The sequence below is a fragment of the Solanum stenotomum genome, chromosome 3 (genome assembly GCF_019186545.1).
Source record: "Solanum stenotomum isolate F172 chromosome 3, ASM1918654v1, whole genome shotgun sequence".
Lineage (NCBI taxonomy): Eukaryota > Viridiplantae > Streptophyta > Magnoliopsida > Solanales > Solanaceae > Solanum > Solanum stenotomum.
Window position 1 is genome coordinate 15,867,592 of NC_064284.1, and position 11,980 is coordinate 15,879,571.

Genomic DNA, 11,980 nt, shown 5'->3' on the forward strand with positions numbered 1-11,980 from the left:
TATAAATGGATTAATTTATATATTCACATGAATTAATTAAAATGAAGGGAGTTTTATAGTATTACTTTATGATATTGATTTTGCATTATCTAAATGAGGAAATGGATGCATATAATGATTTGCAAATTGCACAAAAGTTTTTTTTAAAAAAAAATTATTATTTTGAAATCTCTTATAAAAATATAAAATTAAGAATACATTTATGAAGACACTACTCACAAGCCTTTTCCTATGTAAAATCTGAAATCAAATGGAGGGAAAATAATTTCCAGTATCTTGCCTTTAACGATATACATATATTACATCATACTCATATTTTCACTTTAATTTCTCACTCTTTTTTTCTCTCTCGCAGGCAAGGGTTTTAGTATCCACTGAAATTATTCCCTCAAAACTCAGAAAATGGCTGATTCTAGAGAAGAATCTCCAGATTGGCTCCGCAGTTTTCAGGTATACCTGTTTTGTTTTCATCGGAATTCATAAATTTGCTCGCTATGCACTTCTCAAAATCGGTTTTATGCACTGAATCTATGTTTAATTAGTTGAACAACCATGTGATTGAGTTTAAACCGATTTTGAACTTCAGTTTGATTGGTCTTTCAGCTGCGAGATTTAAACTTTGATCAATTCAAATTGTTGTTCAGAGTGCTTCTTGGCGGAGGTAGATTCAATTACATGTATATAGTTTTAGAGCACATTTCTGTTAGGGTATGCGAATTTGGGGCAATTAGTTTTAGTTGAAATCATTGTTTACTGTGTATCACTTCAAGCCGAAAACAGTTGGTGGGGACTTGGGAAAATACTAGTAATGAAAATCCCCTTTTTGTGTAAATTCCTTTGAACCCTACCTTTTCTATTATTCACCTAGATAGGTTTGGATGGTTGTGTCATATTCTTACTTATTGTATTGTTTGTTTTAATGAATACAATGTTTGGATAGATTGCATTATTTTTTGTCATTATATAATGTCACACATCAACAATTCAAAGGCCATTCTTCTAGAAAAGGTACCGGGTGGAGCTATTATAGAAAGGTAGGGCAAGGGATAAAATAAGATTGTTGGATAATAAGCAAAGACAAAATAATAAGAAAAAATAAGGTAATAACCCGATCACACCAAATTGGTCGTTACATAAATGAGACTTTTCGTCTTTACCTATGGATGAATTTAACAATATGATACCTAGAATTTAAGTAATAATCAAAACAAACATTGTATTTAAACTAAAAGCACAATGCAATGCTAGTAACAACCATCCAAACAAGCTGTAAATGGAAAAATTGATATGTATAGTATAACCACTCACTATAACTTAATTGTATCCCCTTATGCTTCTTAAGGTCATTATTCAAGTATAAGTTCTGCTGTTTTGATATAAATTGGTTCTCCACACACTTTAGTTGAAAGAGTGGGCATTGTTTAGTTATTATTTGTTCTGTTGTTGCTCCATGTTCCTATTAACGACCAAGACAATCTGATGTTAAAATGATGCAGGCACCTGCTGCGATAACCTTATCATCCGGATCTGAATCTCCTGTAAATAACAACCATCTAAGTGATGATGAGGATAGCATCAATCTGAGTAAGCTGTTTCAGAAGGATAAAACATCACTTTCTGAGGACAAAAGTAGTCAGGATGGGCATGGATCTCAACTCCCAAAGACATCTGAAGTAAATTCTCCGATTAAAAATGAAAAAGTAGATCGCACACCTACTAGGAAGAGAAAGAAGGAAAACCAGAGTGAAAAAAAAGGTATTAGCTAATCCATTTTACCGAGTGAATCAACTGCATTAGATTGTAAGTGCGAAATTAAAGAAGGGCCCAGTAAAGATCTTCTCTTTCCAATGATACAGGAAAAGGAACTGACAAGGCTTTAACGAAGAGAAGAGCATTGGAGAAGCCTTTTACAGATAAAGTAAGTAGTTTCCTATTATCTGTATTTATTTTTTAATTTAATGAACTATCATCAGTCATGGAAGTTCAGCTTTTATTGTTGACTGAGAATGTATAGAGAGTGGGTTAAATACTTAAGTACTCAAAGTATGTCAAAGAAGCGACTAGATCGTTCACCTGTACGGTACCAGTTGACGCTATGTTTTTGCTCATATGCAGCTTAAATGAGACCCTTGATCTTTGCTTTTATATTATTTGCCCCTATCTCTAGCGAGCTCTATACCAATCATACTTTCGAGATGCCGCAGTCAATGATTGCTCCATTGACAATCTTCAGTGAGTTGTGATCAATGAAGCAATACCAAATATGCCCCTAGAAAGATCAGACCTACGCCACGAGATGATGACAACCATGCACCATCTATATCCCTGTTCCCCAAGGCACTCCTGTTTTTCAAGAGGGTTTGCAGCAATCAAGCACAAGAAAATAGTGACTTCAAAAGCTGATCAGTTAACTATTTAGTCATAGTTTTGGTAAATGAATAGTAAATAGTTGAGTATTTCCGAGAACCAATTTGGATTTAGGCTGGTGTGTTTCTACTTCAGAAGTCATCCATCTTGTGAGGAGATTGGTGGAGAAATATAGGAAAAGGAAGAGGGACTTAAATATGGTGTCCATTGACCTTGAAGAAGCCTATGATAGTCCTAACTGAAGTCCTCTAGAGATTCTTGATGCTTGGAGAGTAGAGGTGTGTTGGTGACTTGCATTAGGGCGATGAAGGACATTTATGATGGAGCCCAGATTTGGGTTAAAACGGTGGGAGGAGATTCAACACTTTCCGGTTGAGATGGGGTTGCACCATGGATCAATACTTAGCCTCTTCTTATTTGCCTTGGTGATGGATGAATTGACACGATATATTCAAGATAAAATGCTCTGGTATATGTTATTTGCAGATGATCTAATACTGTTTGATGAGATATGCAATAGAATTAATGCTTGGTTGGAGGTGTGAAGGCAAACTCTGGAGTTTAAAGGATTTAGGTTGAGCAGGACCAAAATGAAATATTTGGAGTTCAAATTTAGTGATGCAATGCATGTGGCAGGCATAGAAGTGAAGCTTGACACACAGGCTATCCCTAAGAGAGATAATTTCAAGTATCTTGGGTTTTTAATCCAGAGAAATAGGATATTGACAATGTCACACATCGTATTTGTGCAACGTGGATGAAGTGGAGTACAGAATCATGTGTGACAAAAAGGTACCATCTAAACTTAAAGGTAAGTTTTATAGTGTGGTGGTTAGAATAATTTTGTTGTGTAGGGCTGAATGTTGGCCAGTCAAGACTCCCATGTTCAGAAGATGCAAGTTGCGGAAATGAGGATGTTGAGATAGATTTGTGGGCATATTAAGAGCAATAAAATTAGGAATGAGGATATCCAAGCCAATGTGGGAGTGACCTTTGTGGTGGACAAGATGAGAGAAGCTAGATGAGATGGTTTAAGCATGTGGAGAGGAGATGCGCAAATAACCAGTGAGGAGGCGTGAGAGGTTGGATATAGTTGGTACGAGGAGAGGTAGAGGTAGGCCGAAAATGTATCGGGAAAAAGTGAGTTAGATAGGAAATGATGCAATTTTAGTTTACTGAGGACATGATCTTAGATAGGAGGGTGTGGAGGTTGTGGATTAAGGGAAAAGGTTAGTAGGTAGTGGAGTGTTGTCTTACTTTTCAATGGGTTTAGGCTTGATGGTGTCTATCGTAGTATTAGCCTTATTCTTGTAGTGTCTTACTGTTGATTTCTATCCTAATATGTTGTTTATGGTATTTTGGTTATTGCACTATTTTGTTGTTTCTTACTGGTTCCTTATTAGTTATGTTTTTTTCACAGTTGTTTTCCCTTTTCACACCTACTTTGATTTGTTGTACTCTAACGGAGGGTCCTCCAGAAACCGCCTCTCTAGCTCCACAAGGTAGGAGTAATCAGACCCCACTTTCACTGGGTATGATGTTAAAGAGTAAATGGATAAAAGAGCCTAGAGCCCTAGACATATTAGTACTATTAGAGTTTTCTGATAGAATAGTTATTCTTCTAAATAGTTTCTTATAAGCATTCACTGTGGAAAATGTCTGTGAAATTGCCTGAAACAGCGAAACTGCACTTCGAACTTATCTTAATCAGTTTCTTGATAGTATTTCTCTTCTTGTGAAGCAAAAGATGTCCACTAGCTAGCAGTTTAGTTTGGCTGGAAATACTGTTCTAGGCTTCGGGAACAGCCGAGGTAGTTCAAACCTCTTGGTATGCTAGAATGATGAAATTGCTTAACGTGGCAATTTATAATATATTGAAATAGCTACTCTACCCAGAATCTGTTCTTCGACAATTGATTTTTCATCCTTCAATTAACTCGTCCAAAATCAATCAGATTAAAACCTTTTGACACATCCCTATCCTTACCCAATGAATCTGTTAGATTTGCACGGACACTTTTCTCATTCTAGGTATCAGTAATGGTAATCCCACTTGTTATCATTAGTTTTGGCAATTGCTACAAGTGGTGATTTTACTTTGGCCATCCTTGTGAAAATTATCACAGTATGGTGTAGGCATCTTGTTCTCCTTTGATCAGTTGCCCGGAGTTCACGGACATGTAGGCTTAATCCTCAGAGTCTGTGGATCTCCCATACACTTCATTGTTAACTACTATGCAAATATTGTTGACTATAGTGATCTTAGTTTGATCTCAATCATATATTTGGTTCATACAGGAACCCAGTCATTCAGTGTGTACGTTGTCATCGGATTCTGAGTCTCCTCATGATGGCAGTTCCATGAAAGTGGAGGAAGTCCTTGACAAAGAGTTGCTTATGCACGATGCTAAGGCTACAAAGAAAGAAGAAAATGATGTAATCTCTAAGCAAAAATCTCCTAAGAAAAAAATGAAGAAAGAGGAACAGGAAAAGAAGATAAAACTAGAGAATCAGCTGAATGAAGGTAAGCAGTCTGTTTCTAGCTTCTGAATTCTAACCATATGACTTATGGCCTGTTTGGCCAAGCTTCTAAAATCAGCTTATTTTGAAAAGTGCTTTACAAAAAACTACTTTTTGGTGGTTTAATCAATTTGAAAAACATTTTTGAGCGGTAATTAATGTTTGCCCAAGCTTTTAATAAGTGCTCCTAAGTGTATTTTCTCAGAAGTGCTTTCTAGAAAAGTACTTATGGAGAAAAGCTAATTTTTTTAGCTTCGGGAAAATAGCTTCTGCTACTTCCCAACACTTATTTTCCTCAAAGCTTGGCCAAACACCTAACTTTTTTTAAAAAATAAGCATTTTTTGAAAAAATAAAGTATGTTTGGCCTCCCAAAATCTTGGTCAAATAGGCTATTAATATATTAAAGGTGAATGGATCTCAAAACATTTGTAGCAAGTGTATGTTTAACCTTAAATTATGGTTCTGCACTCTTTATATTGTCGAATTGTTGATTTTCCAGGCATTTTATTATTTTTCTTTGTAATGTGTTGTTTGAAATAGGTGTAGAGAAGGAAGACATGGAAGCCATGGAGGAAAATATTCCAGAGAAACAAAGTGGATCAAATGTGAGAAACTTTATTAATCCTTGATGGATCTTTGGATATGTTGACTGTTCACTGATTCACTTTTATGATTATTGTGTATAGTTGTCATCTTCAAGGCTGCCTTTGGTTCTTCCCGAGAAAGTACAGAGGACAAAGGTAAAGTAAGCAGAGTGTAGTGAGTAGTGACTCTCTTGGCATGGAGGTGATTACTATGGTTTGCCTGTTTGTCTCTTTGTTCTTTTCCTTCCAGCAAATGTTCTTCTCAAATCAGCCAATTAGTTCAGAGATTCCTAGATTGCACCCCCTTTCCGGTTTTTTTTTTTCAAACTGAAAAGTATTTTTCCAAGATGTCAGAGAGAGAGGATATGGTGGCTTCTGTTTGGCATCTAAAGTTTCACCATACTATGTTTTTTTTTCAAAATAAGTCATGTAGGTGACACTAGTTGAATTTTCCCATCTGCTTAAGCTTTTGTTGGGAAGAGTTACCTTATTTGTGCTGGTAAGAGTTGAGATGTGCATGAATTAGCAGCATGTTGTCAAAAATAAATAAAAAAGTAGTGCTTAGGTATCATCTAGTTCGCACTTCTATTGATTTATGATCAATTAGATGTCTTTTTCTTTTGTTTCTCGCCTGGTGTCCGGTAATTGCATTTGGGCCTTGACTAATCCAGATTTGCATCGCAGAGGACTCATTCAAAGGGGAAGTGCTTTTGTACTTGTATTTGCCCCACCCCCAACCCCACCCTCCAACCAAATCTGTTCTGTTATTTTCTGCTAAACTTTGTCAAGGTTTGCATCACTTTGATATAGGCACTTGTGGAGTGTGAAGGTGATTCCGTAGATCTGAGTGGTGATGTGGGTGCTGTCGGGAGGATAATCGTTTCGGATGGTCCATCAGGAAACCATGAGATGCTTCTCGATTTGAAAGGTACATACATGTTTCTCAAAAGTTTATCTACCAAATTCTTTCAAGTCCCGGCCGTGGTTGCTTTTGAATATGTTTCAAACAATGTAATAGCTCATCATTATCATTCTGGCATGGCAAGAATTTCTTAACTTCAAACAATATGCTATCATATTTACTTTAGCCCGATGTTTACAGCATAGAAGCACTAGCATATTCTGATTTAGGTTTGATAATTGAGTCTAGCAATTTCCAGAAAAAACAAAATCTTGCAATCTTATTTACTATGGTTAATATGAAATTTTATATGAATGCTTAGTCCTTTTATATCTCAGGAACCATATATAAAACGACGATATTGCCTTCCAGGACGTTTTGTGTGGTATGACGCTCTTCTCTCAAGCAATTATTAGCTTTCCTTACCTATCCCCCCTCTTGCTCACACACCCACCCACCTTCTCATATGTAGATCTAACATAAATTTACCTTTTTTAGGTAAGCTTTGGACCATCAGAAGCAAAGGTTTGTTTCTGTCTTGCTTATTGATTTATCTGCCCTATCCATAGTGAGGAAATTGGAGATGTGATGTTTTGCTTTAGAATTGCTGTCTGTCTCTCTTTTTACTTTCCAATTTATCGAAGTGTGTCCTTCGTTGTTTTTTTAAAAAAATAAGTACTACCTCCGTCCCATATTAGATGAGTATCTTATAAAAGTATTTGTCCCATATTACTCGATCACTTATTAAATCAGGATAGAATTAACTAATTTTTTCCCATTTTACCCCCTACAATTTATATGACTTTGGAAGTTAAAGCAAATTTTAAAGATCCAACATTTCTTTTTTAAAGAGGCTAATTAATATGAATAAAAGATAAAATAGTAAAGTTGATCAATCTATTAATGATTTCTTAATAACCGTGTAAAATAGTAAGTACCCGTCTAATATGGGACGGAGAGAGTAAGATTTATGCTGTTAATTGATATGATTATGTGCTTCTGATCAGGTGGAGGCCATCATGAATGACTTCATACAGCTGAAGTCACAATCAAATGTTTATGATGCTGAAACCATGATTGAAGGTAGCAGTTCTATCTGATATATATCTATTTTTGTAGCAAGTAGTTTCAACCATCTCCCTCGTGTTTCACTTTGGTATGAAGCCATTTACAGTCGAATTCGAATTGACTTCATTTGAATCGTTCCTTCTGATATTAATAGGGACTCTAGATGGTTTCACATTTGATTCGGATGAGGAGGCTGAAAATTTGACGCGACCAGCTTCCCAAGGTGACCAGAATGAGAATGTTGATCATCAGACCAATGGGAATGTCAAAGCAAAAGCTAAGAAAGCCTCGGTATGCTCTGTTCTTTTTGTTTACCACTAACAGTTGCTTCACTTTCTAGATCATAAATTGAGATTCAAGCTCGCTGTGCAGGCTATGGAACAAAAGAAGGGCAAGAAGGGAGCAAAGATACCAAAGAAAGTAAAAAAGAAACCTCAAGTGCAGAAGAAAAGCAAGAGCAAAAAATAAGCTACTACTGTACATATTTCTTTTCATTTGTTATGTATTCTCATTATTTTCTTTTCCCATTTTCTTCTGTGCTTTGTAAACTTATACCGATCATAATTTTTTCTTAAAGCTAACGAAAGTAGATTTGGGAAACTAGATAATTAGTAGAGGCCGCACAAAATGTATTATTTGCAAGATTTTCACATGATTATCCTCCATATTACCATAAATTTTTTTAATGTCGATGAGCTTCAATATCTGAATGTGATTTACTTTTCCTTTATATTTGTCCTGTTAGAAGTGAATTTAGAGGTTCGTTGGTTTGATCCAACGAATCATCTAATTTTGTATATTTTTGTTAGTGCGCAGAATGTGATACTAAATCAAATAAAGAGGCATAATGCTGTGGTACAAGATACTGTCGATATTGTAAATAAGTTGCCATTTGTATTGTTTTCTGTGTAAGTTTCCTTAGGAATGCCCAGCTATTTCTCGAGATAACATTCCTTAACTTTGTCATATGTCCAGTCAAATGCTGCTCCGTTCTCTCATTATGCCAAAACATATCCTGATTTATGCTGTTGACTTATTTATAGAGATATAAACTGAAATAACAGCCCAATCAGCATGGGGAAAGGAAGGAGAATGTTTGACGATGAGGTCATCCCTGGGAACTTCTCCATTTTACTTTCTTCAATAGGTGTTCTTTCTCCCCCGTTGGGCCTCTTCACCCTGTTTCACAATCCAATAGTGGTAGATTAGGGGAAAACAAAAAAAACATAAGATGTAGTGTTTGATAGTGAGATATATTTATACACATTACCCATTCATAGGACAGAAGATGATCGCGTAGTCAGAAGCCTTGCAGGTAAAAGTGCTGGTGCCATCATCATATGCATAGCTATAAGCCCTTGGACAAGCTCTTTTAAAGATGCTGGAATAGAATGATGGACGACAAGTTGTTGGATTGGCAAACTCTCCAGCACAACAGTACTGGTCTAAACCAAAGGCCTCACATGCACTCTTGCATGCTACTACATTTCCTCCTCCATCTCCACCCACCACTTGAAGTTCTTTGGGACAACCTGTTAGATATTTGGAAAAAAAAATTGTTAAGTCTTTTCTGCTAAATGCTTCAAAGCTTATTTGAGTCCAAGGGTATGGAAGATAAGGGTTCAAATTCTAGTTAGAGGCAAAGAAGCTAGGTGATTTATTCTCGTCTGCCTCAGCTGTAGTGGGCGTAGTTACCGGCACTTTTGCTTGGTGGGAGGAAACAACTACATAGGGAGCTTACCCATGTTAAGATTGGAAACACAACCAGTGGCATTGCATCCACCAGGAACTCCCTGTGGGGTTGCAACCATTGGCAGATTATAACCATCAACAATGCTGACATCATAGAAATCTTTGGTATCTCCCGTCCCTAGAGTTATCTCGAAGAGAGAGGCAGGTGGTGTTGCACCAAGGCCATCACATTCAAGCTTACCACCACAGTCCCCTGTTTGACAAGAGCCAACACCAGACTCATCAAAAATGCAGCCAGTCCTTGCCCAAATGCGACCTGACCATCCCGTGACACTTGGAATCCTGATGCTTTGGCCAGCATTCAATTGAAATCCCGTCGTGGAAAGTTGAGGTGATGAGGAACCAGACAATGTTCCAGGCCATATTGTATAAGGGCAGTTGTTAGTAATGGTGAAAGTCGAGGCAAAGGAATGAGAAATCAACGCGCAGAAAAGTAAGGTAATTGAAAGCTCTTTCCAGGAAGTTATGGTGAGCATATTATTATGGTCCTTTAGTTTATAGCTAATGTCTTTGTCCTATATTTCTGGGAAAAATAAAGTTAACGAAAATGAACCACCCTACCATATTTATACGTGGAAGGAATTTGACATATTTGATACAAAATCCATATGGTTAAGTTGCTTAGCTAATTCATCAGCTGCAACACCACACCTATGGATTTAGCATTTCTTTGTATCTACTATCTTGGATGGCCCCAATAAGAGGTAATTCCTTTCTTTAGAAATCTTCATTTTTTAATTTTATCTTTGGAAATGAATCAGTTATGTTTGCAGTGCGTGAAAAGGTTAGACCATATAAAAAGGTGTATCTAGATTCCCATAAATTATAAATAAATAAATAAAAATTTACCGACAAACAGTAAAGGGGCATGCTATTCCACTAACTTGAATGATAGTGAGTTTAAGAAAAAAAAAACAAAGATTTTTAAAATCTGTTTTCTTAAAGTAGAAAGGCATGTTTTATTTGTGTGATTTGAAGCTTGTGATCTTAAATTTGTCATAAAATTTATGTTTTAAAAACTTCTAAGCTTAAAATAAAAAGTGTAAAATTAATAATTCCAAACTAAAAGTGAGTTGGATAGACCGAGACGTGGATGTAAACTAAGCTTTTGAGAAGTTAGCTTGAGCGGCATTTTTTTCTAGAGTGTACAAGAACAATGTAAAATAGGGTGCATTAGTAATGCATGCATTATTTCTTATACATTGTTTGGTTTGATGTATTAGAAATAACAAATCTTGCATAATTTCTATTAAAAAATATATGTTTACAAAAATACCCTTCACACTTTATTTATTTGTACACTTCCTTTGCAACAAAGTTCTTTGCTAAAACATCAAAAAATATTTAATTGCTAAAATATCATTAACTCTTCTTCTTCTTTTTTCATAAATAATACGTATTAAATAGTTGTACTATTGCGTCGGGTGGCTCCGCCGGTCCGACCACCTCCTTTCCCCCCAGACCACTCCCCTTCTCTTGCGCAAAGCTTTCCCCCCCCCCCTCCCAAAGTGTTGGACAAAAAGCTCTAATCCTTAACTCTCCAGAAAAGCAAATAGGCAAATGGAGTATTCAACAGTTTACTAAAGGATCGATTTCCGACCAGAGGGAAAATATTAGTGAAGGGCGAAGTTTTGCAGAGGCTTTGAGGAATCATACAAACAGGGGGAGGAGGAAGAAAGTTAATCTACCACACAGATCTTACAATTTATCTGAAGGTAGGGCTATTGTCACCTTCACCAAAGATGAAGACGATCTCCTAGCTGAATCGTGTCGTCTCACGGTAGTGGGAAAATTCTCGAGAATCAGACCTTCAATAGATAAAATTCGATTGGAGTTTAATAGAGTGGTAGACCTAAAGGGGGGAGTGAAAATTGGGGTCTACAATATGCACCATGTTTTCATTGATTTTGAACTGGAAGAAGATCATAGAAATGTCTACAGTAGGAATTTTCTGTCAATCTGTGGAATGCAAATGAAACTTCTCAAATGGACAACAGACTTCAAACCCGAGAAGGAGACCACTCTTGCGCCAGTATGGGTGAATCTGCCGGACCTTCCTTGGCATTATTTTGAGTGGGATGCTTTATGTCGTATTTTAGCTCCTATTGGCACTCCGATCATCACGGACAGGGCCACCTTATCTAAGACGAGACCCACTACTGCGAAAGTCAAGGTCGAAATCGATGTCACAAGACCACCCTTAAAGGAAGTTCAGATCGAAATTACAAACTCGGAAGGCATGAAAGAGTGTCTTGTGCAAAAGCTGGAGTTTGAAGCTATTCCAGAATTTTGTTTTAAATGTAAAATTCAAGGTCACAGTGATGCTAAATGCAGGGTCCTTTACCCGGAGTTAAGAAATGAATATGCTAATGAAGGAAAAGAAGGAACAACTAGTACAAGTGCGTCGATAGCTTTTGACAAAATACAAGAACATACCAAGGATAATGGAATGCAAGTGGATACCATAAGAAATCAAGAAATAAATTTACAAACTGATCTTGATACTAATATGGAGCCAGAGAAGTGCCAAGAGGAAGAGGGCTGGACCACAGTGACTAGGGGAAAAGGAAAAAATAAAGGCAAACTCGATGGGAAAAAGCAGCAATTAGAGGTAGCCGTGCAGGGTAGTCAAAATACCGAGATGCTTGATAATCCAGTTACGCAAAGCAACGGGAACAAGCCTATGGAGAAGGTTGAAACTTCAGGGAATATGTCCATTAAGGCCAACAAGCTTAATCAAGGCAAGAAGCTCCCGGGTAGCAAGAAATCAATAGGCATTGAGGAGGA

General features: G+C 36.8%; 2 protein-coding genes across 2 annotated transcripts; one reads left to right on the forward strand and one right to left on the reverse strand.

The window, feature by feature from the left end:
- The first annotated feature begins 219 nt into the window (after window positions 1-219).
- LOC125860613 (DNA-binding protein BIN4) lies at window positions 220-8,103 on the forward strand. Its single transcript, XM_049540609.1, has 12 exons — window positions 220-450; window positions 1,497-1,755; window positions 1,857-1,918; window positions 4,666-4,891; window positions 5,429-5,493; window positions 5,575-5,628; window positions 6,283-6,400; window positions 6,712-6,758; window positions 6,872-6,898; window positions 7,381-7,456; window positions 7,596-7,732; window positions 7,814-8,103. Exons 1-12 carry the CDS (start codon window positions 403-405, stop codon window positions 7,907-7,909), a joined length of 1,215 nt encoding a protein of 404 aa, XP_049396566.1. The 5' UTR covers window positions 220-402; the 3' UTR covers window positions 7,910-8,103.
- Window positions 8,104-8,347: 244 nt separating this feature from the next.
- LOC125859551 (pathogenesis-related thaumatin-like protein 3.5) lies at window positions 8,348-9,780 on the reverse strand. Its single transcript, XM_049539320.1, has 3 exons — window positions 9,183-9,780; window positions 8,712-8,973; window positions 8,348-8,620 (listed from the first exon to the last, which is right to left on the reverse strand). Exons 1-3 carry the CDS (start codon window positions 9,667-9,669, stop codon window positions 8,479-8,481), a joined length of 891 nt encoding a protein of 296 aa, XP_049395277.1. The 5' UTR covers window positions 9,670-9,780; the 3' UTR covers window positions 8,348-8,478.
- Between the last annotated feature and the right edge of the window lie 2,200 nt (window positions 9,781-11,980).